The sequence below is a fragment of the Podarcis filfolensis genome (genome assembly GCF_964270895.1).
Source record: "Podarcis filfolensis genome assembly, chromosome: 5".
NCBI classification, from domain to species: Eukaryota; Metazoa; Chordata; class Lepidosauria; order Squamata; family Lacertidae; genus Podarcis; species Podarcis filfolensis.
The window spans coordinates 53,143,162-53,168,638 of NC_139608.1; the positions used below are offsets into that span (position 1 = coordinate 53,143,162).

The following is a 25,477-nucleotide window of genomic DNA, read 5'->3' on the forward strand; positions in this document are numbered from 1 at the left end:
TGCCCAGCTCATCTCTCCCTCCCATCGTAATCAGGAGAGGTGGTTTGAGTGCTAGATGCTGCTTGGAAGTGGACCAGAAGCAGAATTCTCCTAAGACAAGTAGAAGAAGAAGAGGAAGAGATTGGATTTGATATCCCGCCTTTCACTCCCTTTAAGGAGTTTCAAAGCGGCTAATATTCTCCTTTCCCTTCCTCCCCCACAACAAACACTCTGTGAGGTGAGTGAGGCTGAGAGACTTCAAAGAAGTGTGACTGGCCCAAGGTCACCCAGCAGCTGCATGTGGAGGAGCGGAGACGCAAACCCAGTTCCCCAGATTATGAGACTACCGCTCTTAACCACCACACCACACTGGCGTTAGTATGTTCAGAGTAACACTGGTGTTAGTATGTTCAGAGTTCTTAGCTCAAGAGGTGGGGAAATGGCCTGTTTTGGGGTTGCACTGTCTTGGAAGAAGCTGGTCCATATCTTGGCTGGGTTTCCATTTAGAACTCCCATCCTCCTGTTTTTTCAAAAGCAGCTGCACAGATTGCTAGTTTGTTTCTGGGCCTAATTCAAGGTGCTTAAAGCCCCAAAAGACTTTGGCTTGAATTCAACACCTGGTCCCACTAGTGAAAGTCCACTCAAGTACTTCATCTAGCACAGTGGGGCTTTGTCCCACTCTCTTTCCCATTGCCTACCCCCCATTTGGCTCCATTTGACAGCAGGAGAACCATCAGAAGAGCACATGGGAGGAGGAGTGGGGAGATGGTTCACTTGGGCAAGCATAAACACTTGCACTGCTAGACCATTTGTAACAGCAAAATGTTGAATTCCTCCCTTCGGCCTCAAATATCTGAAAGACTGCCTCCTTCTTTTCCATTTCAAGGGAAGGGCAAGCGGAATATACTGTAATTATTTTTTTTAAAGTAATTAAGTTTGTCTGACATACATTTAATGTTTCCAATTTGAGTGCTATGCAGTCCTCTATAATAATCTGTTGTATCCCCCCCCCACTCCTGCAGCATGCAGTTGGAGCCATATTTTCCCCACTCCATTAATCTGCAGCATTTCCTACAAATTCAGATAGTTTGCATAATGTGTTCTATATATTCTACTCCGGCAGGGGCATTGAGTGGACAAGCTTGAGCGGCTTCCTTTCCTTTGCCACATCGACTCCTAATAATCTGGGGCAGGTGAGAAACGAGCTGCAGTTGGTTGATCTTCCCACAGGTAAATATATTGTGAAGCATAACCGTTGATGACAAGATAGTTGAGAAGTGATACCTGTGTAATGTAGGCTTTTTTGCAGACTCCTATCGGTTGGCTTCATCTCCATTATAAAGACATGAGTGGAATAACCAAGCAAGGTGGCTAATGTAACTATTTTGAACTCTGAATTCAAAACATTTTAGACCATGATAGCTCAGCAAGCCCCACACTCATTTCATGAATCATCTTCAGGGCATAAAGGAGAAGAAGTGTCTATGTCAGCAAAGGGTTGAATACTATTACAACTGCATATATTTTAGCTTCAACACCAATTCATACAGCACTAGGTTATCATTCTAGCTAACTCAGTAGTTTTCATACTTTATGCAGTCTTGTCCTCATTCTAAATTTACTATATTTGCTGTATTTTCAACATCTCCCATTGGAGATAGCCCATTTCTCTGCATAACTTGAAGGCAATGGCCTGTGGCAGCGAGGAATGCGTAGTGCGATTCTTTCCTTCTACCTGTCTTGAAATGATTTTAGTTCACAGTTTGGACAGGGGTTTCCAATGTCTTCAACTTGGTTTACTATATGCAAGTAGTATATATTAATCTATACATGTTTTTAAATTTGAATCAGTTGGTTGAAGGAAATGGGATTAATGGGATGTGTTCCGTTTCCATCACAAGAATTAAAGTGTTTTGATATTTATGGCAATATCTCTTCAGATGAAGGGAAAATGTGCCATGTGTATGCAGTTTTAAAAATACTTTGAACTATAGCTGGAAGTATTCAAAAAATAAAATCAGTTATGTACACTCAATATATTCTTAGATATTTAGAAAACATAGTTTTTGCTGTAATTAGCCCAACCAATGAACATCATGGCTGAGCTAGATTGTATGTTCAAAAAATAATGATTTAGCCACACCACCACACTGGTTTTCATACTGATGATACAAACTTAGCAGCCCTGTGCAAACCCCATTGAAATGAATTGTGATGGCTGGGACAGTGCCTTCCATCTTCTTTGTTTTCTTAGCAACTTAGTAGAATATGCTTGCTAGTAACAAACTTCATGCTATATTGTGATTACTGCAGCACATTCAGCATATTTCTCAATTTCAAAAACGTTACCCAGATGGATTATGTTTTTAAAACGTTCATACTGTTTTATAACTATGAGCTATAATGAAAGAATGTTGGTGAGTAAATGTGAAAATACTGGATCAGTTCATTTTCCTCCACAGGCAGTCTGCTATTGCTGCTTCCTGTGATGTTCTCACTAAGTAAAGAAATCTGCCACTGATAGGAAAAACAATTTTAGAAGCGGCTAATGAAATGGAAACGTCCTTTCCATTTTCTGAAATAGCTTTCCCACAGTTTTTTAAATATACAATTCTATACTATTTAATATGGGGTTTGTGCAGAGGTAAGGGCAGCAAAAATAAGATTGTAATGATTTGGAAAATCTGTTCCTATTCAAGTAAGCATATATTTTGACATTGTGCTGGTATCCTTCTATTAAACATAGGCTGTGAATATATCAAATACTTATTGTCTTGTGTGGGAACCATGTAGTTGGAAATGATCTAACAGATCATGTATCCAGCCTCCAGTAGTACCACAAATTATCTTCACCTTAAATTATCTTCAATAGATGCTCATCTAATCCTTACCATAGGGCTTAAAAAAAAATTTAAGCACAAACAAACAAAACTAAAAATATGCAAAGACTTTAAAGGCACAATTCTAGGATCAGTACAGATAACCACTCCTGCCAACCTAGCAGTTCGAAAGCATGTCAAAGTGCAAGTAGATAAATAGGTACCGCTCCGGCAGGAAGGTAAACGGCATTTCCGTATGCTGCTCTGGTTCGCCAGAAGCGGCTTAGTCATGCTGGCCACGACCTGGAAGCTGTACGCCGGCTCCCTCGGCCAGTAAAGCGAGATGAGCACCACAACCCCAGAGTCGGCCACGACTGGACCTAATGGTCAGGGTTCCCTTTACAGATAACCACAATTGATACAGAGGTCATTAAGATACCCAAATTTCTCTCACATGCAAAAAGATGAGTTCTGAATCAGAACCAGAAGGATATGTAACGAAGTCCCACTATATGGCATTATAATATTCCGGGACTTTTGTGGCAGTGGAAAATTTTAAATTATGAGAGGGTTTTCTGAAATAGCTATTCTCTCTCTGTTCTTTTACCAGAGTGTGATGTGCAAGTCATTTAGGTCTTTCCATTTTTGTTAAGTTGAAATATGAGCTGCTGTCAGTAGCCAGGTTGCTAAATCCTTCAGGTATTGAGTACCCACATGCCCATTCCATAAATTCTGCAAAGCAAGTTCAGAAGACATTATAATATTGGTTTTACAGATTTTAGTCCTTTCCTTATAGCCATCAGACCTAAATTTAGAGACCTATGGACATTCCCACGATAAATATTAGAAGATTTAGGTGAGATTGTTTGAAAAGCAGCATAGAAATATAATTATCAATTAATCATTCACATGAATCACAAAGCAGCTTACAAGCAATAAGTAACCAGTTATACCTTCAGAAATCCAGTCCTGCCTCCCTGGGGCATTTGAAGTCTTTTGTAGCTTCCTTAGGAAATTGCTGCAACTTGCAGTACCTATTACAATAGTTTGCACAAATAAGGCACATTAGAGACTTCAGGTGTTGTGCTGATTGTTCTGTTTTTGTAACTTGAAACTGATTGAGTTAGCACAACATCAGCGAGAGATCATTGGAAAGTCTTAAATCAAAAAGACTTGGAGAGTGGTGGTAAATTGCAGATTGAAATCAGAGTTTCCATCCTTGTGTAAAGCAGAGGAAAATTGGGTTTGTATAATTGAATGGCTTGGAGCCAGCATTATAGTAATGCTTCATGCTCAATATCCATATTACAAAATGCTAGCATAATGTGTTTGCGTGGGCAGCAGAGACTCTATGTGCAGTTGAGTGCTGAGAAGAAAAAGCAAGATGATCAGTGTGATTAAATAAATAGCATTTGATATGTCAATTACAGTGGCTTTGCTTGTGGTTGCTACTTTACATCTTTTTCCCTGTATCTCTTGCATCTTAGGTAGAAGCATTGCATTTCGTGGCGAACGAGGCAGTGATGAACCAGCCATTGAAATGATAAAGGTGTCTCACTTGAAGTAAGCAGATTGGCCAGGAAATGTTGGTGTGTTGAATTGTGCTAGAATAATCCAGTACCTACAGTGCATTTCTTTCTGTAGGAGGAAGACAGTTGAAGAAACGTTATTGAAATACTGAGCAAACAAATCCAAATGTACTGATGAAGAACTTGGTTGTGTGCCACTCAAATACATTAGGCTTTTCTTCAGTGCTATGCTTATGAACTAGGACAGGGAGTTATTGCTGTAATATTATACCAATCTTCCCACTTTTCCATTTCTCCCAGAAGCAGTAAAGACATTATTTCGAGTTGCTTCCTGCACTGGTAGCAAGCTAGTATCTCCTTTCAAGGGGGAAGACCTGAAACCAGGAAGATGAAGTATTTTCTAAAGACTGGAGTAAATTTGTAAACAGTTAAAGTCTTTGGCAGGGATGTAATGACACTTGTAATGTGGAATTATTTATGGTAATTATGGTTATAAAGATGGATAATGGTAGAAGATGCAGCAAACTTAAATTTAAATATAGAACCCATGGAGGGAGGGAAGGAGATCTGAACCTTGTATTTGAATGTTTGAAATGGTTTTGTTTTATATGTATAAAACTATCAAAAACTCAATATAATACACACACACACACACACACACACACGTATCTCCTTTCAAGGTTGGAATTAAATATTACAGCCTGTGCAATCACCCCCTGTCTCTACCTCCTCTTTCCATTAAACATATGCAATTTTTGGAAACGTTGACATCCTGAAAAAAGTTTTGTTTTGTTTTTTAACCAAGGAGCGTGGGATCAATGCTTGTGCAGCTCCCATTCAGTCAATAGCACTTCTAGGCTACTGGGAAATTCTCTTACGTATGTATAATGCTGTAAATAGCTTCTTTTTAAAATTTCAGACAGTATTTGGCAGTAGTATTTAAAGACAAACCTCTGGAATTATGGGATATCAGGACTTGTACTCTTCTCAGAGAAATGTCAAAGAACTTCCCTACAATTACTGCTTTGGTAAGGACTGAATTCAGTCAGCTTCTCATCAACTAACTAATTCTTACATACCTTCTTGCTTTCAGAATGGTGTCTGTCCACTAATGTTAGAAGCCTTTCACCCTAGGTGGTTGGACTAGATGACTCTATAGGTTTCTCCCAACTCTACAATTCTGTGATTCTCCCAATGTAAACAGCCAGTAAGGAAATGGGACTTGACTTCCATATTGTCAGCTTTCATAGCATTTTTTAAAACCTCTCTCATGCATGTAACACTGAATCTAATTTAGGGTTGGTAAATAATATCTTAAGATGTGAATAGTCATAACTTCTGTTCTTCTAGGAATGGTCGCCTTCTCACAACTTGAAGAGCTTAAGAAAAAAGCAGCTTGCAGCCCGCGAAGCTATGGCCCGGCAAACAGTGGTATCAGATACAGAACAGAGCAGTTTGGAGTCATCGGTGATCAGGTGTCAACAATATTCTCAATTAAAAATCACACCAGCTTCTCCTTTGAGTATTTGTTTTCTTGCCAAGAATGCATTGCATTAGCACTGCATTTTGGATTTACAGACATTTATCGATGTTGTAATTTAAATGGGCTGACCTTTAAGAATCTTTGTACAGTGAAAGTAACAGTAGGTGGCAAAGCATGTGTCAGAATCTGATGCCCTGCATTACTGTAGCATGTAAATTGAAGCCCTGTATGTGTGAGAGACATTATATGAATAGATCGGCTTCACTTTAATTTGTTGCTTTTATCATGGGCCTCCAGACCATGCCCTGGAACTAGAGACCAGAAACTGAGGGCGGTTGTTTCTTGCCTCCTTTAAGCTAATTGTGTTTGATTCTTCATGTTGCTTTCATTAATAGACTACTTAGAGTGGAATTCAACATTGCCCTAAGTTGATAATTCTGTCTGGCAAACAGAAGTGCATGCACTGATTGAACTATTTCCTCTCCCCCACATGCACTGTTTTGGGGGTTCACTTGACCTTCCAGAGCAATATCTGGGGATGGCATGCAAGCAAGGGGAGGGGGCAAGGTCCCGTTGCACTACTAGGACTTCTTGTGCTGGCTTCTGTTTGTGCTGCTTATAATTGCAATGTTTGAATTAAGATACGGCTTTTTTCTAATTACATAATACATATACGTACAGTCTGTGTTCATTTAATAGTGTAAGTGTAATTTGAGTGAATCTGATGGTTTTGAAAATAAAAATCAGCAGTTGGCTTCTCTTTCAAAGCTTATTGCAGGAAGCTGAGAGTAAATCGGAGCTGAGCCAGAACATTTCTGCTCGGGAACATTTCGTGTTTACAGATACTGATGGACAAGTTTATCATTTGACAGTAGAAGGGAATTCTGTCAAAGACAGTGCAAGAATTCCTCCTGATGTAAGTTCAGTGCTATATTTCTAACTTTTTATTCCTTTTATAGATTTTTACAAAACAGCTTCCAACAACATACAACAAAAAGTACCAATTCTTTTTTTTCCCTTTCTTTTTTTAAATAGTAAATTTTATTAGTATTTTCCACACAACAAAAAACGAAAAATGAAAAATAACAATACACAAAAACATACATATGAAAAACAAATCCAAATCTTACAAATCGATAGTATAAACACTAAAAAAGAAAACAAACATTGACTTCCACCAATCCCACAGCACCTCCTTTACCTCTCTTCCTGTTTTCCTTATCATCTCGATCCTAGCATCTAAATATATATCCCTCTTTCTTATCCTTTCACTTCACAAGGTTATTCCAGACTCAGCCAGACTTCTGTCCTCGAACCTTGTCTTTTAAGGTATTCATTTAGGCACTCCCATTCCTTTTTCACAACACTTTTTGGTTTTTGTCTTATTATATCTGTCAGTTTGGCTAACTCTTAAGTATTCTGAAAGCTTACATAACCATGCTCCCCTAGTGGGCAACTGATTCTCTTTCCAATACTTAGCCACCAGAATTCTTGCTGCAGACGTTGCGTATAAGAAAAATTTAGTTTTATCTTTTGGGACATCGTCGTTTAATATTCATAAAAGGAATGCCTCTGGCCTTTTACTGTATGATATTCTTAGTATTTTCTTTATTTCTTCATGGATCATGCTCCAAAATTTCCCAATTTTAGAACTAAGGGTCATGCTTAGTATCACCGGAAATAACACTGAAGAATATAACAACTATTCTTGAGGCAAACATTGTTAGTTTGACCCAACGACTCCAGTAGCAGTGTAATGACTCTGGTATGCACAAGGAATTCCATGCCAGTAGGATTTGGAATCTATTACCTCTGGCAGCAGAACTAAGAATACAAAATCTTCTGCTATGCTGTCCCAGTGTCTCCAGTAGGATTACTTGTTAAAAACACTTCAGAATCTGCTTTCTTCCTTTGCCTTCAGATTAGTAGCATGCCTAAACACACACTCTTTAAGTCATAGTTATGCATATGAAATGCTGACCTCCTGTGGCCACATAAACAACTTTTCATTGCTGAAATGTTCTAAATTATAGCCCTTGGCTACGTCCCTGAAGCTACTCACATTTGACAAATTCCATCAACCTTTACCATCTCTACATGATTTGCATCTTCACTGTCAATTCTAAAATATTTTGAAACGGAATATTTATTTTTCTGGTTCTTTGCTTTCAAATCCAAGTAACAAAAGGAGCTTCTAAATTAACCCCAGAGGCTAGTTTCCTGCCTTACTGCCCATTTATTATTTGACCACTAAACAATTGTAAATCTGACATCAAGAACCCCATTTGTCTTCTAAAGTGCCTGGATTTTTCTAAGCAAGACATGAAGTCATCCTTGCAGTAGCACACCATGTGTAATTTTGCCTACAGGCATTTGTAGGCTAAATGATTGTTTGGCTTCCAAATGCCATCATGTCACAGTAAAACTGATCCCCCTCTTTCAGGGGAGATGAATCGTGCCACAAAAGAGGACATTCTTGGCCCAGCTCCACATTTCACTCTGAAAGTCTTCATTTGTTCTTTTTCATTGCTTTAAAGCTTTACAAATCTTTTAGAGATGCTTTTCTTATGTGGTGTTGCCCTCCTTTATATAGGTCAGTAATCAAGATATTTTAAAAATCCTTCTGTTCAAACTGTTAGGGTGTCTGTTTTCAGATAATGTGACAGCTATCACAAAGAGTGACCTGCTGTTATAAATCCAGCCTCCGATGGCTTTAGAAATATGTCAGATTATGGACCGGGGAGATGAAGAATAATAATGGCAAAACTCCTGTATTTTGTGGGGGGTTTTCTTTGGGGTTTAGTAGAAAATTATCTGTTACAAATATAGATGTAATATATAAATGTCAAAGCTACTTCAACAACCTTTTATGTGAATGTCATTGGTAAAGGGAGGGGATTATTCAAGTGATAAATAATCTATTTTACATTCTGAATGGATAATGGTTTGTGTCTGTGCAGAGGCATACATATAATTAGAGAGCATACATGTTCTGCTCTTTTCAAATCACTTAACATCAGTGGATTCTTAAGTGCATTTACTTGATTGTGTGTAGATACGTCTTCATTTTTGTATTATGTGCAGTATAGTGCTAAACAAATAAATAAATTGTGGTTCACGAGTAGTTTAAGGGTCAGAACCTGGCTCTCTGTTTTTCATCTCCGAGCTACATTTTAAAATAGTTCATCTAAGCAAGTAGATTTGTCAGGGAGGACCTTTTATTCAGTTATAGGATTAAAAGAAAAGGTAACTGAGGTTGACTGCATATTCGACCTTGGCTTCTCTCTTCCCTAAAGCAAACATACAGTTGCTTCCCCATTGATCCTTTTATTGACATTTGTGCTTTAGCATTTGGAAGCTTTCATTTTCAAACCAAGGAGGGAAAAAACCACAACTCTACAGTGTAGTACACATATTCCTGAGCTTTCAAAATATAATATATAAAAAAAGATTCTGGCCTCAAAACTATATTAATGTTGTTTTTAGTGGCCTCTCTTGTATCAACAATGGAAGAATTTGACTTACTCTTTTTTGGTGTGAGGTCAAAATACTCAGCAAGAGTTGGCACAGCATCACAAAGGCTAGAAATTAACCACATAGTTGATAATAAAAAAGCAATGGCTTAGATCCTAAAGCAAATTTGTTTAAGAAAGTTCACAGAAGAAAAGTTTTCCATCCCTTGCAGCATGCTACTCCCACAAGCTTCTTCAGACAGTTGTGCAACCCTTATGATCAATGTGAGTGGAGTTTGGGGCAGTTTGGAATGATTCCCACATCCCCCAGCATCCATGTTGGATCCTATAATGATCAGAAGAGCCTTCTCACCCTCCAAAGAGGCTTTGCAACAGGGAGCAGGAAGAGTCTGCAGAAGAAACTTTCCTTCCATGAACTTTCTTAAGCTAACTTAACTTGGAATGCAAGCCTGGTTTAATGTTTTACAAACGATTGATTGGTGTATACTGCCACTTATGCCTATTTTCTGTAGTTTCTGTTTCAAAGCTTTAATCTCTGCTTTTTAAAACTTTGCAGGGAAGCATGGGCAGCATAACATGCATCGCGTGGAAAGGAGATATCTTGGTCCTGGGAGATGTTGATGGAAATTTGAACTTTTGGGACTTAAAAGCCAGAGTATCCAGGTAGTGATCTGTTAAACAACAACAACAAAACAAACCCCTCCAATGAAGTCTAATTCGCACATGACTCAAGTGATTGCCCCCCCCAAAAGTCAGAGATTAAGGTGTGGAAAGTCATTTTATGTGAATCAACAATCCCGTCGTGAGAAACTGCCCAGGAAAGCTCCTCTACACATATACCTCCAGAATCTTCCTGACATTTGTGGAAAATGCCCAAACTACATGGGTTATATTTCACAAAAATGGCTAACCATGCACACACGTAGGAGTTCAGTGCTGTATTTACTTCTTGCTGGCAACTACTCTACCAAGTAATAGAGAAAGTGGATCTAATTCATAGCATGTGTTTGAAATAATTCTAAATTTTGTCACAAAACCAGGTCAGACCCAAGTTGTCTATGAGCACACTAGCCGTACAGCTTTCTTTTTAGAAAATATGGGTCCAGAAGGATTGGCACACAAATACTGGGATTGTGTACGTAATAAACTGACATGATGCTGTTGCTATAGTGATGCTTCCTGAGGCGGTTTTAGGGTGGCACAACCAGTGTGGCAGCACAGGGTGCTGTGCTGCAGGGACCTCCGCAACAATACTGCAGAACGGAACGAGAGAGGTTTGGGGGGTGCGTCAAATTTTAGCATCACACAGGGTCCTGCTGAAATTTGAGAGCCCAAAGCCCCCCACTGATGCTTCACTAGTTTGCTATGTATTTAATCAACATAAGAATATCTGTAGTGGTGGTTTAGATGACAAGTTCTTCTTATGATTCCATTTAGATGGTCTCTGAAGTTTAGTTCTTCAGTCTGTCCTTAAGGTAAACTCAAGGGGGAAATGTACAATTTGTGTCCTACCTTTTCCTTTCCAGAGGCATCCCCACACACCGCGGCTGGGTGAGGAAGATACGCTTCGCCCCTGGAAAAGGAAACCAAAAGCTAATAGCAATGTACAATGATGGAGCTGAAGTTTGGGACACAAAGGAGGTCAGTACCAATTTTGCTTTACTTGTCTGAATTGGTTCTAAACTGCAAGCTTAAAATGATGCTTACTTGTTTCACAAAGGAGATTTAACTTTTCTTGGCTCTTTCAAACTGCTACCAGCTGCTTAGTTGCTTTTGCCTAGATTTTTCAGTCATTAAAGTGTTGCTAAACTAAGTGGGTGAAATCCAACATCAGTCCTACTCTAAGCAGAGCCACTGAAATCAATGGACTTGGGTAATTGTTTTATTGTGTTTATTATTTATCACAGATGCATTTGCTGCCCTGGGCTCCTTTGTGAAAAAGTGTGGGATATATATTTACATGAATAAATCAGTCCATCAATTTCAGTGTATTTAATTTGTCTGATTTTCAGACCAAAGGCTCTTGGAAGTTAAATACATTCCACGTAGAAATACAACAAAGCATGACAACGACAGTTATTGAATGATGGCTTGCCCTTGTTTTTTTCAATACTAGAGTTTTGCTTAACAGGCATTGTGCCCTGTTCAGACACATCACTACTATCTTGACTAGATTTAATTGAATAGAGAAGCTTCAAATTCAGCCACAAGGGTGGAAGGGAGAACCAAGTATTACTAACTACAGTTGAATGTATGTGTGGTGTTAAATTTACTTTTTTTAGATATAAAACAAAAGGAACCCAGTAATATTTGCAGTAAGGACTGACAGTAGTAAAGTGGAAAATATTTAAAGCATTTATGAAGTATTCACATTTTGTAGACTGTCACAGTAATGCTGCCACATATTAGCTGGTAGGCTTTTACATTTTAATTTTTGTTTTATATAATTGATTCTAAAGGACAGCCTTTCTCCCTTGCCTGATTATATTACTGAGAATCATGGAAACAAAACATAATTTCACCGTGTCTGTCCATGGAAAGGGAGACCACTTTGTCTTCTAAAGCTAAAATATGTAGCATTTTTTTCAGGTACAGATGGTGAACAGCTTAAGAACTGGAAGAAATGTCAATTTTAGAGTACTTGACGTTGACTGGTGTACCTCTGACAAAGTGATCTTGGCATCAGATGATGGCTGCATCAGAGTGCTAGAGATGACAATGAAATCAGCATGTTTTAGAATGGATGAGCAAGAGTTAACAGGTATGGGCAAAGGCCAAGCAAATGCAGCTCAGTTCTTTATTAGATTGCATTCATTTGGCACATGAAGTGATCGACAGAGGAGTGTTCCCTGTTCAAATAGCCAGAGGATGAGATAGATGTATATATATTTTTTACCAGGATTGTGGAGTCAGAAGAACTGAAATGTTCTTGACTTCAGGCAGGAAACTATCCCTAGCAGTTTTCCTGCCAGTGGTAGCAGCAAAGGCTCCAAAACTGAGTGTTCACAATAATATTAATGTACCATATATCTGCCTTAAATGATTACTGTACTTCATAACAGCACTTCAGATTGAAATGAAGAATGTTTCTTAGTTGACTATGTATTCTACCTTTTAAAATTATTATTAAAAAATAATTGGCTCATTCTGGGGTCCTTTCTCTGGTTTACTATCGAAAAGGCCAGAATCCCGCCAGCGTGTGCTTTGAAATCTATCTGATTTACTTGTTTAGACAGTGCACTGTACAAGAGTTTAATCATTGTACTTTGACGATTACTCAATGTTTTTGTTATTGGCCACAGGGCACTTTCCTAAAGGTACTTATACACAAATGTGTATGCAAGCTCCATGTTTAAAATAAATTGCCATCTTCTATTCAGCAGATTCAAGAGGTATTTCTGTCCATATTTTTTGAAAAATTACACTTCTTGAGTATGCGTTGGAGTACATCATTAATTCTCTTTGCTGTGTAAAATAATGATGCTTCCCGCGCTCTGCTATTTTATTAGACTGCCAGTGTAATTTTTCATAACAACAACAAGAACAACAATATCTATTACTATTCACGGTCTTGCATTTTGAGTCAGATTCAGATTTTCTGTTGTATATTTACTATCAGATATCCCCTGGAAACACAGACAATTCTGTGACATAGCTTGTGCTGTTTCTGCAGAATGCATCTTTTCCCCTCTGTGCTCCTGCCTTTTCATGAGCCACTTTATAATTCCTCTAGTGCTATCTAACTATAAGTATATCCGCTTGGGTTTTTTTTATCATCACTGCTCAGATCTTTATTTAAATTGTGGTTAATGCCCTAAAACCAGAGCAGGAGAACTATATGATTCCAAGGAAAAATTACACTTTGGAGCTCTTATGTACTACTGAGAAATAATCTGCCTCAAATCTGTGCTGGACTTTGTTAAGCCATGCCCCATAACTATGCATTTATTTCTTTAACAAAAATTTGATGGAGGAGATCCAAACCAGTTACCTTTTCAGATCAGTTTTTGAAACCCAGACTGCAGTATGCCTGCAAGCCAAATATTTCCAGTGAAGCTAAGCATTGACAACCACGAACAAAAGAGAAAACCAGTCTCCTAACCCTTGGTCATGATTCCCAGGGTATGCACTCAAAATTAAACCCGTCCATATTACTGTCTGTGCAATGGCAACAATTCTGGGGACTGCAGTTCTTTCTGGAGCACTGTAATGAAAACAAGCCTTCTCATACTCCATTGCAGATGCACTGTAAGCAAGCACAGATCCCGTTCTTTAATATCAGATTGACGAACAACAGATTTTCTTTCTTTTTTCTCCCTTTTTTTGTTTCTAGAACCTGTGTGGTGCCCATATCTACTTGTTCCAAGAGCTTCTTTAGCATTGAAAGCATTTTTACTACACCAACCGTGGAACAATAAATACTCTCTTGATATTTCACATATGTAAGTCTAATATATATTATTATGTTGAAACGCCTGCTTTTTATAAAATGGCAACGTGCTCACTAACTGTTTAGGGGTATGTGGGTGGGTAATAAAACCCAACTACTTTCCATTTAAATAATTGAATTTTACCCATCTAGAAGTGATAGTTAATCATCATTTTAGTGTATCCATCCGTGGGCAAAGTATATTCTCTCCTGTTCATGCATGAATAATCCACTGGTTCCTTGCATACATACACATATAGAGCTTCAGTGTATTGAAGTACAAATAAATGCAATTTGGTTCAATTTGGAGTAGCCCTAAGAAGTGCTAATGACCACAGAGTTGGGATTTCTGAGCATCCATTTCTCCCTTTACATGAGTAGAGTGCTCCTAACATTGCATTAAAAGGGAAAACCATTCCATTCACTGGACTCTGTAAGAGTCCTTGGTTGACAGATATGGATGTTTCAGAGAAGGTGACTCCCAGTCCTGACTTGAAATGGAGAAAAGTGCCCAGAGTGACTCTGGGACATCTTGTCAGCATCTAAACACTGATTCAGACCTGAGAGAAACCCACTTATTTCAACTTGGATTGCTCTTGATTATTTTTGATTTGATTATTTAATTTCTATACCACTTAATATATTAAAATATATCTAAGCAGTATACAAAACACTGAAAAAACAACAGACAAAATATTACAAAAATACATGGTTCCATATAAACATGTTACATTAATACAAAGTAATATATATAAATATCAATTCATTTTCCTTCTGACACACCCTCCCTCTGCGTTCTCACCCAGCATCCAAACAAACTTGGCTCACCCAGAAAAGTTTCACAACGAGAGGAGTTCCTAGAAACAGCAGACAGCACTCTAGTTTCTCACCTCTAGACTTGCTTTTTTCTTCCTTTGGCTCTTCTGAACTGTGAGCATGGCGCAGGATGTGCAGGCTTCTGCAGCATGTGCCATGCTCTTCATCAGACTGGGATGTTTCATCTGAGACTGTAGATATTTGTCTATTAAATCCAATGTTTGCTTTGCAGAAATTATCCAGAAAATGAAAATGTTAAAAATCTGCTACAGGAACAGTTGCACTCACTGTCAAAGTAAGCATATTTCAGTTTGTGTTATGCTACTAAAATGCATTAACATTGTTTTCTTTTGAGTTCTTGAGAGATATTAATGTGGCAGTAATCTTTAAGTTCATATTTCTTATCAGATCTAGTCACACTGTTAACTTCAAACCTATATAGACTGAAATCCTATACATGCTAGCCTCAGAATAACTACCATTCAATTTAATGGAGTTTCTTCTGAGTAGTGTATAAGACTGCATGGCAGACAAACTTTTAGAACAGTTTTATATTTTTACTTTTTGTGTTAGTACCGCTACTGGCAGTCATACTGATCTGGAAGCCAAATTAATATTACGGATTGACAAAATAGTTTAGTGTGATGCAGAATCCGTGCTGGCACATACTACATGTACTTAAATACAGTTTTAATCCATGACTCAGCTTTATCACGTCCAAAATTTGCCATACGTTTCAAGCTTACTTTTCCTTTAAAAATCCCTTAATAATAAATGTTTCCACAAAACACTGGAGGGGCTATGGGAACATATTTTCATATATGCCAAGAATATAGTACCATTAATGGGTTCTGGAGGCAAACCATTGATGAAATTATGCCCTAGAATTTTGTACTTGTAGCTAAATCAGCAGTGTAATGTCTTTTTAGACATCCATCCTTTTGTCTTGCTAGCAGCAGTACTAGAAATAGCATACCAGCAGGAGAATCTCATTGGGATTCTAGTGCAGTAAAACACTGATATTGACAAGCATACAAAACAGCTCCATGCTTCTAATTGAATGGCTATGAATCACCAATTAAAGAGTACAAATTATCTGATTTGTAAATGAGTCATTGGTTGAATGGTTTTGTAAAAGATGGATGTCATTCTGTATAAATAACTTAAAACCTGTAATAGTGATATACTGACTACACAGGAACACAGGAAACTGCCTTATACAGAGTCAGACTATACAGAGTCAGACCATTGGTCCCTCTAGTTCCATATTGTCTACACTGACTGGCAGCAGCTCTCCAGGATTTCAAACAGGAGTTTTTTTCCAATCCTACCTAGAGATGCCAGGGATTGAACCTGGGACTTTTTGCATACAAAGCTCCCTGTCAAGTTTCAGTGGTTATAATTTGTATGTTCACCTTTTTCCTTTTTATAAAAATGTGTGGGAAATGGTTTCCTTTTAAGTAAAAACAACCACCACCTGCAGTATCTAGGTTGATGCACATAATGTGTCTGAATGTGTTTCATAGCAAAATATGAAACTATAAACTATAAATTATCTTTTCTTAGTGACATCAGGAAACTTTTGCTTGATCCAGAGTTCACCCTCTTGCAACGATGTCTATTGGTTTCAAGGTAACAGAGAACTTAAGTCAAAAGCACAATCCCTGTTTTGCAAGTAATTTGTCTGTAATCCTTAGCCTGGTGATCGGTATTTTTGTTTAAAACCAATAGGGCTATTAGAGCAAGCTTTCTGTAACAGAATCAGCATCCCTTTATAAATGATAGGTGCAAAGGGGTGTGTTTCTAATAAAAAAATCATTTGAAGTTCTGTATTTGATGTTGTTATCTATAACGTTATGTATAGTAAAAGCCTTTCAGTCTTTAACTACCTGTCAAATCACCTTTAATCCTTTTTGTGCGACTGCATATATTTACTTGTGCAAGATACATCGTCTGGAAAGCATACATCAAGGTTTGGGACTTGCCATGTCAGAATGCTGGTATGAGATTGTGTGGCTGAACATTCTTGCCTGTAGAAAACCAGGATGTTAATTTAATTTTCTGTACATGTGGGGAAATAGTAGAAAGGACCATCTGTAGTAGCCAAAGGAGGCTTGCCCATTCAAGCAAATAGGGCACTGCTCCACCTGCCCACCTTCCTATTTACAACCAGCCCAGGGAGAATCACTCCATGGTGTTGTCCTTCTGGAACTCAGCAGGGAGGAAGTTGGAGGCAAGTAGAATTAGTTGGCTCCACCTGTCATTGGTTCTGGCTCTACTTACTGATGGACTCACTGTCTTCTGCCCTACTAGCTCCAGCGAGCACCAGCCACCACTGGTAGCATCATAATCCCAAGTGGGCTATATTGCTGCTCTTTGTCATTACATAGCAATTAGCATAAGAAGAGCACTGCTAGATCAGACCAAAGTTATATCCAGTCCATCATCCTGTTCTCACAGTGGCCAATTAGATGCCTATGGGAAGTCCACAAGCAGGACATGAGTGCAAAAGTGCCCTCCCCATTTGAGATCCCTAGCAGTTGGTATTTAGAGGCATAATCCCTTCGATACTGGCTACAGCCATCCTGATTAGAAGACACTGATAGTCATATTCTCCCTGAATTTGCCTAATCTCCTTTTAAAGCTGTTCAGGTTAGTGGTCTTTACTTCCATTATATGCAGTAAATTTTATAGCTTGGATATGCACTGTGTGATGAAGTGCAACCTTTTGTTTGTCCTGAATCTTCCAACGTTCAGTTTCATTGTATGAACCTTGGATAGGAAGGAAAGCCTCTGTCTGCTTCTCCATACCATGATTTATTTTGTACATCCTTTACATGTTATCGTTCTCAACTAAAAATCCCCACCGTTGTGACCTTTCCTCATGGGGAAGATTGTACAGTGCAGGACCATGTGGTGTAGCGGTTAAAGTAGTGGACTAGTACCTGGGAGACCAGGTTTCAAATCCCCATTCAAGCCATGAAGCTCACCTTGGAGCAGTCATCACTCTCAGCCTAACCTACCTCCCAAGGTTGTGAGGATAAAATGGGGAGAAGTATGTACACCGCCTTGGAGGAAAATGGGTTATATATGTGATAAATAAATTGCCTACTTTCTGCATTACTTCTTTGTGTTGCTGATGGTGAATATAATGGCAGTCATTTTATTTTGCCAGGCTGTATGGAGATGAATCTGAACTGCATTTCTGGACTGCTGCTGCCCATTATTTGCATACTTTTTCCCGGGGGAAACCATTAACTGTAAAAGCAGAAGACACACTGATTCCTCAAGGAAAAGGGATCAGTCCACTAGATATATGTTATGATATACTGTGTGAAAATTCCTATTTCCAGGTATGGCAATATTTTAAAACTAAGTCAAATCTCTTTGACATAAAGGCTTTTCTCATATTCAGAGCTTTTATATTTAAGAGCATGTCTAATTGTTTTTGTTATTCATGCACCAAAATATTTAATTATGTGTTTTTTTAAAAAAGCAATTATACTGCTTGGTTATAATAAACTCTCTAAGTGCTTTACAAGGAATGTAAATAGATGTACAGCACGGTTCAATGCTTGTTGAATTTAGAGAACATTGGTCACTGATCACAGTAGAAATAGTATTTATTTTTTATTTTGCATTTATAGCTACATTGCCCCATAGCCTGTGGCCTTATTTATTCCAATTTTGCTCTAAAGACTAGGTGAATTACTATCAAGAGGTTCACTGGTCTTGGTTGTGAATTTGAGGAGCTTTCAGAAACAGAGGCGTTAACTCAAATATTCCTGTCTCCTATTGTACAAATGGGCTAAATTTCCAATAACTTAACCTCAGTGTCAGGCAAACCCACAGCCTATTGTCAATCATAGACCCAAAGTGATGCAACCTAAATACCTGGATTCATTAGTGGTGTTGTCTCATATGTCTTGTTTTCTGAAAAATCATTCTCAGTTTCTTAATCACTTGATTATCTGCAGAAATTCCAGCTTGAAAGGGTCAATCTCCAAGAAGTTAAGAGATCAAATTACGACCACACCAAAAAGTGCACTGACCAGCTGCTGCTTTTGGGCCAGGTTTGTGACACCTAGTTTAGCCTTTCTACAGTTGTTCAGTTTATTAGCAGGCTATGAATAAATGAATGAAACATTGACATTAGGCATCGAATGTGATTTTTGTTTTCTTTTTTAAAAAAAGTTCTCAAACTTGTGCGGTGGGTTAGATATTTCTGAGTGTAAAGGAACCATTGAAAGCTGCATAATGTTTTGTTTTTCCTCCTTCCTAGACTGACAGAGCTGTGCAGTTGCTTCTGGAGACAAGTTCCGAGAATCCCTATTACTACTGTGATTCCTTAAAGGCATGTCTGGTCACAACAGTCACTTCCTCAGGTCCTTCCCAAAGTACTATTAAATTAGTAGCGACCAACATGATTGCAAATGGAAAGCTGGCAGGTGAACTGTTCGTTCTGTTTCTTGAACCCAAAATAATTCCTGAACTGACTTAGGGGTCATGGGGGGAGAGGAGAGGGAGGGCAAGTTCCTTTGTGCAGCCAAAAGCAGCACTTAGTTGGATACCGCTCCCAGTTTTGAGTGCCGCTAGACACTTGCAAAATTGCCTGCACCATATTTAGCTAGGATAAAGTTCAGCTGATTTTATGCTGTGCAGGGACTGCCTTCATAGATAAAAACAGACGTATCTATACTTTTTTGTGCTAATGAAGCATTAAAAGAAGGGGGATAATAGAGTTAGGAAATCAGCCCTGGGTGCTTACTGGAAGGACAGATACTGAAGCTGAGGCTCCAATACTTTGGCCACCTCATGAGAAGAGAAGACTCCCTGGAAAAGACCTTAATGTTGGGAAAGATTGAGGGCACAAGGAGAAGGGGACGACAGAGGACGAGATGGTTGGACAATGTTCTCGAAACTACCAGCATGAGTTTGACCAAACTATGGGAGGCAGTGGAAGACAGGAGTGCCTGGTGTGCTCTGGTCCATGGGGTCACAAAGAGTCAGACATGACTAAACAACAACAATAGAGTTAGGTGCAAACACGGCACTGCAACTGAATGGTTTCTTTGAGCTCTTGGAAAGTTTGGGCTCTTTTAAGTGTCTTTCTACAGGGTAGAAGTAAATGTTTGTAAGTAATGGAATTTGGGTCAGAGGAAAATTGGGCTGCTTGCACTCTCCAGGTAGAAATACTCACAATCTCTTTGATATTCTCCATGTTTTTAAATTGTGTTTTGTTAAGCTCAGACAACTTCTTTTTCAGAGGGGGTCCAGTTACTGTGTTTAATAGATAAAGCTGCTGATGCCTGTCGTTACCTGCAGACCTACGGTGAATGGAATCGAGCAGCATGGCTTGCAAAAGTAGGCCGTTTTTCTCAGTCTGTCCTGTATGAGTTGCTCCTTGCTAATAAATGTTTAAAGCTGGCATACTCTTAGTTCACTCACAGGAGGGTGAGGGATTCTCAGCTTCAGTGTTTCAAACTCTTGGAGGAGGTAAATTTCACACAAGCACATTTTGATGACAGCCTGTTCAGGAAACATCACACTGAAGACTGTTCGGTTTTAGCGATACACATCAAAGAGAGTATTGCAGACTTCTGAATGGAAGCAACCAACATTGGGATGGCAGGGGGAGGCTGTTAGCCAATTCCAAGGGAGAAGAGTTGTTTAACCAGAATCATTGCCTTTGGAATTGAGCTGCTTCTGGCAGTGAGATATAAGATATGTCTGTCTATGACAGCTGACGAGTTGTTTTCTCTAATAATACTGCCAGGTGAGTCTTGCCCATATCTCCTGATTGGAAACTCACAGATCGCCAGAATTTTTTGTTTTATTTTTTAAATGCAGTTCAGGCCCAGCTTTTACTTCCAGGTTCTTACTTTTGCCTCCCCAGCTGGTCTTCCTTCACAGTCTCCTTCTGACCTTTTATTACTCTTTGCCTCCAGTTCCTATGGTCTCTCGAGCTCCCTTGTGCTCTTTATTGTGGTCAGACATTTCCCTGACCTTGCCTCTTGTGATGATGTTATTGTTGCTTTTCACTAGTCCACTTCCTATGCTTAACTGGAACCCTCTTGCTTTTGGGGAAATACATTTCTACTCAAGGTTCTTGGCAGGACCTGACCTTGGAATTTGTGGTGTGAACACTGGTGCTTTCTGCAGGATGTTCACCAAAACAATTGTGTGAATACAAATCTGTAAGAATGCACCCCAGCCCCAAATGTTGTTTACCAAAAACCTTTTTAAAAGCTTTCATCCAAAGGAGAGGCAATATAACTGGTATACAATATTATGTACATTTTTGTACCTTATTGTGCTGTTTCTTGGCTTCTAAGATGGTTTCACATATTTCTAATCTGTCGCAGGTTCGTCTGAATCCAGAGGAGTGTGCTGATGTGTTCAAACGTTGGGTTGATCACCTTTGTTCTCCACAAATCAATCAGAAATCCAAGGCCATCCTTGTTCTCCTTTCCCTGGGTTGCTTCTTGAGAGTTGCAGAGATGTTGCACAGGTCAAATGAGGCGTTTTTTCTTTGCTTTGTTTATTTGAAAATTTACTAGGCATTCCGCAATAGATGTATATACTCAGCGGCATACGTAAAAATACTGTTGCTACAATTTTTGGGGTCAACAACAGGACCATATATACAAACAGAGGAAGACCAAAAGTAGAAAAGATGCACATTCAATTGAGAATTAAAACAGCAATTATACCTAAAAGGCATATCTGAAGAAGCAGAATAAGTTCAAATGCATGTGTTTTCTCTGAGAGAGCATCTTAATTTTTCAGTAAGTGCCGTATTTTTCGCTCTATAGGACGCACCCGACTATAGGGCGCACCTTGTTTTAGAGGGGGAGAACAAGAAAAAAAAATCTCCCCCTCTCTGTGCAGCGCCCCTTCAGCGAAGCGGCAGGAGAAACGGAGCCCCTTCCGTTTCTCCTCCCGCTTTGCTGAAGGGGCGCTGCACAGCTCTCCCTCTCCCACATTGCCTTCACCTTCAGTGAAGGCAACCCAAAGCCTCCGGAGCGCAGTGGGAGCAGGACTCTCCTGGCTTCAGCGAAAGGAGCAGCCTTCCCGCTGCTCCCCAAGCTTGTGGGGCTGGCAGTGGGGGAAGCCCATTTGCTCCATAAGATGCACAGACATTTCTCCTTAGATTTTAAGAGGAAAAAAGTGCGTCTTATGGAATGAAAAATATGGTAATCTGATTGGGCTCCAATTCTGTACCCAGTTACCTGGGTGTGAGCTTCAATTAAACTTCAGTAGACATTTATTGTATTGTGCTGCTGTTTGTGTTTTAGTTCGCTACAGCAAACACATTAAGTGTCCTTTGGTAGCCAGATACATTGTGGTATAAGCATTCATGGATTAGCTCACTTGAAGTGTCATTTTCAGTTGGTAGGTAATACAGTGGTACCTTGGGTTAAGTACTTAATTTGTTCCGGAGGTCCGTTCTTATCCTGAAACTGTTCTTAACCTGAAGCACCACTTTAGCTAATGGGGCCTCCTGCTGCCGCCACACCGCTGCTGCACGATTTCTGTTCTCATCCTGAAGCAACGTTCTTAACCTGAGGTACTATTTCTGGGTTAGTAGAGTCTGTAACCTGAAGCGTATGTAACCCGAGGTACCACTGTATAGAAGTGTGCGAGCACAGTTGCACACAAACATAACATGTAAGAGAACAATATAAACGCTGGGCAGAGGTCTATGGAATTACAAGCATTTTCATGGACTAGAGTCCACTCCATCAAATGCTATGGGGAATCTTCAGCTGGCAGATAGATACATGCACACAAGAGACATAATTTCACGCAGTGGGCCTCAAAAGCCACAAAATGAGTAAACTACTATTTGTATCTCCTTGTTAATGTGTTTGAACTGTTATATTTCTTTAGTCAGTAGAGGCTAGAAAGTAGTACTTTTGCTTTTAGTGGCGCAAATGCACGTGCTATATAAATTCTTGCTCAGAATTGGTGAGCTGAGCCTGTGACCCTTTCCAAGTTTTGCATTAGAGGCATTCCTGAGTACAGTCGCAAGCCTCTCAACATACTCTCATAGTGACAGAGAATGTTGTAAGCTGTCCTGCCCTTAAGAATAAAAAAAATCATCTATTCTCTTTTAACAGCATGAGGTATTTTGACAGGGCAGCCTTGTTTGTTGAAGCTTGTCTCAACTATGGCACAATTGAAGTCAACGAAGATGCAAATATCCTTTTTATTCAGTGACTGAATAGAAGAAGTCTCTTAAATAGGATTGCTTTGGGGGTTCTGTATGGTGTAATGTGTGTTTCAACTGAATTACTCATTTTGAGAGAAGAAAAAAATATTCATTGTTGAGGGAAGGGATAGCATTTTCCCAAAAATGAAATGGAGGATCCAGGTGATTATAAGCAGAGAGTTCAGTGAAAAATAGCACAAGTAGTATTGGGCATTTCCATGTTCAAGAGCCAAGTATTCCTCTCAGATAGTGCTAGCTTATTTAATTTAATTTAATTTAATTTGCATCACTTTCTAGAGTCATTATGACTCTGTTTTGTGGGGAATGGGAGAGAAGAGATCTGGTAGCTGGTTGTCTGTTTACTCACTTCACTCTGTGCATTCCTTAACCCACACTTTACAAAAACTCATCCATGCGATATTTGCAGACTATGCCGGAAGCCTGAAGACTCTGGGGTTTAAACAGGCTGCTATTTTATTTGCCTCAAAAGCAGGACCAGCTGGTAAAGATCTGTTGAATGAACTTGAACAGCTGAAAGAAGAAGAATGACAGCTCTTAAGCGAACCACTAAAAACTGAGATTTCCCATCAGATGTAATCATCAGTGAAGTAACTCTTTTAAAAGACAATGAAGGGGGCTTCTTTATGGTGAAAAATACAGTTTGGTCACAGTAGAAATTGGAAATGCTGAATGTCATGTGTGGGCAGAATTTTCTCCTAATTTGTAGAGATAATGAGTTAAGGAAAATGTCTGCATTTCTCTTAAACCAAAATTTAAGTGCTCATAAGAGCTTTTAGCTACTTAAGGTAAAGAAATGATTCATCTTCTGGTGTCTTTGAATGAAAAGTACAGAGCCAGGAGCAGTCCAGCATTTTGTAACCCCCAAGCACCCATGTCACATGATCTGACATTTCCAGCAGAATCTCTTGCAATGATGCAGATGATATTGGGACTCAGTCCTGCACTCTGGCATCCTATGTGGCTTTGTGAAAGTGAACATACATTTCACTTTGTACACTGCTTCACTCGTTCTGCTAAATATATCACTGCTCCAAGCAACATCGAAGCAGCTTGCTCACTTGATACTGGAGATGACCTGGTATTTCATCTCAAAGTGAGCTTCTTCAAAAAGGGGGAGACTCTTTCACCCAAAAGCATGGGAGCTGTGCAATTCCCAGAGCTTGTCTGACCAGTCTTCCTTACCAGTTGAGGAAAAGCTTGGACAAAATTCCCTTTTAAAGCATGATCTCTGTGTATGTCTTCCTTCACCCCCTCCCCAAGCCCACGTGACTAGTAAGCCCTGCTGTGGACTTGCTTGCAGCCACTTGGATGAGAAAATGTGTCATGGGATCCTGCCTGAGCTTTAGCACCTTGTTGGGATGCGTCCCAAGCATTGTCAGACAAGCTCTGGAATTTCCCAAGTTCTTGCTGTGAAGGAGTTTGGAGGCCTTCAGAGCCAGCATTTGATACGCTTCCTGCTTGTGTCAAGGAGCCAGGCAAGAGACATAGATGGAATTTCAAGTGGACTTGAATAAAAAACATATGAACTCTGCTGGATCAGACCAAAGACCTACCATCTAGCCCAGCATCCTGTTTTCCACAGTGGTCAACCAGATGCCTATGGGAAGCCCACAAGCAGGGCATGAGTGCAAAAGTCCATGTAATGCTGGGCGTTTATGCAGAAGTCTCCTCATGCTGCCTCCGATTCTGGAGGTTGTATATGGTTATTGTGACTACTGGTCATGATAGCTTTAACCTCCTTTCGTCCGATCCCCCTTTAAAGCCGCTCATTTTGCAAACAAAACTAAAAATGAGAATATGCTCTCATGTACATTTTACTGAGCTCTCTTGGCTATTTTAAATGAACCTATAACCCTAACCTATTTTAAATGAAACCAAGGTTAAACTTCTGCCAGTTGCGTAATATTGTTTTCTGTTTGGAACTGGGACGGGGGCCATTTTTCAGAGCCACATTTCCCTGTGGGGGCAGCCTTGTGGGGCCTGCGTGGCAGTGGTTGGTGGGGCCCCAGGCCATACTAGGTGGAGCAACAGATGACACTCTCACCTTCTGTAGTGCAGTCTACATTGCAGCCGTGTGAAAGCCCCACTCCAACTCTTCTGTCCTTGATCCTACATTTAGGCAAGCAAGAAACATTATCAAAGTTCAAGGGCTCTTTTTTCGTAGTTTTTTGTTGTTTTTTACAGTCAAACTGTATAAATTTTATGAAATAAATTCCCACCTGACAAAACCACTCAAGGTAGCAGACCAGTGAGGGCCTTGGCTTAAGGAAAGTTCTGAGGACCAGAGAGGCTTAGAGGGACACATTCGACCTATAGCTTGTAGGTTCTCTCTCCCTGGTTTAGGAAGAAAAGCACAGTTCTATTATTCTAATTCTTTATTTCTCCTTTTGTATTTGGGGCATTATGTGTGTGTTTAATTGCACGCTCAAATGCACTCTGATCACGGCCTGGTCTCTTTGTGTCGAGGCTGCCATCCCATTCTGTATACATTAAAGCTTTATTAATGAAAAATAATGTATATTTTAAATACTTTATGCAGCGCTTCTCCTCCAGAAAATCAGCATGGGTTTTCATCATCACTGTGGCATAATATGTATGGCTTCCTGAATCGCTTTGGTTCCACGGAGGTATCTATGGGTTCTGTTTTTTTAAGTATGCATCTTCAATGGAAGGGAGCACACAAAAGTTTCCTCCTTTTTGGCTGATGATCTAA

General features: G+C 39.4%; 1 protein-coding gene across 2 annotated transcripts in view; it reads left to right on the forward strand.

Moving 5' to 3' along the window:
• The window catches only part of WDR11 (WD repeat domain 11), a 58,251-nt gene extending 32,976 nt beyond the window's left edge, over positions 1 to 25,275 (forward strand). For both annotated transcript variants that reach the window (XM_083616846.1, XM_083616847.1), the window contains exons 12-29: positions 1,103 to 1,209; positions 4,286 to 4,361; positions 5,247 to 5,355; positions 5,678 to 5,802; positions 6,579 to 6,726; positions 9,840 to 9,946; positions 10,810 to 10,924; positions 11,873 to 12,044; positions 13,617 to 13,725; positions 14,761 to 14,823; positions 16,095 to 16,160; positions 17,704 to 17,881; positions 18,506 to 18,601; positions 18,811 to 18,976; positions 19,795 to 19,892; positions 20,894 to 21,039; positions 22,652 to 22,731; positions 23,144 to 25,275. In XM_083616846.1, the coding sequence (XP_083472972.1) occupies positions 1,103 to 1,209; positions 4,286 to 4,361; positions 5,247 to 5,355; positions 5,678 to 5,802; positions 6,579 to 6,726; positions 9,840 to 9,946; positions 10,810 to 10,924; positions 11,873 to 12,044; positions 13,617 to 13,725; positions 14,761 to 14,823; positions 16,095 to 16,160; positions 17,704 to 17,881; positions 18,506 to 18,601; positions 18,811 to 18,976; positions 19,795 to 19,892; positions 20,894 to 21,039; positions 22,652 to 22,731; positions 23,144 to 23,292 (2,110 nt within the window). In that variant the 3' untranslated portion in view covers positions 23,293 to 25,275. The remainder of the gene's footprint in view (positions 1 to 1,102; positions 1,210 to 4,285; positions 4,362 to 5,246; positions 5,356 to 5,677; positions 5,803 to 6,578; positions 6,727 to 9,839; positions 9,947 to 10,809; positions 10,925 to 11,872; positions 12,045 to 13,616; positions 13,726 to 14,760; positions 14,824 to 16,094; positions 16,161 to 17,703; positions 17,882 to 18,505; positions 18,602 to 18,810; positions 18,977 to 19,794; positions 19,893 to 20,893; positions 21,040 to 22,651; positions 22,732 to 23,143) is intronic.
• The last annotated feature ends 202 nt before the right edge of the window (positions 25,276 to 25,477 follow it).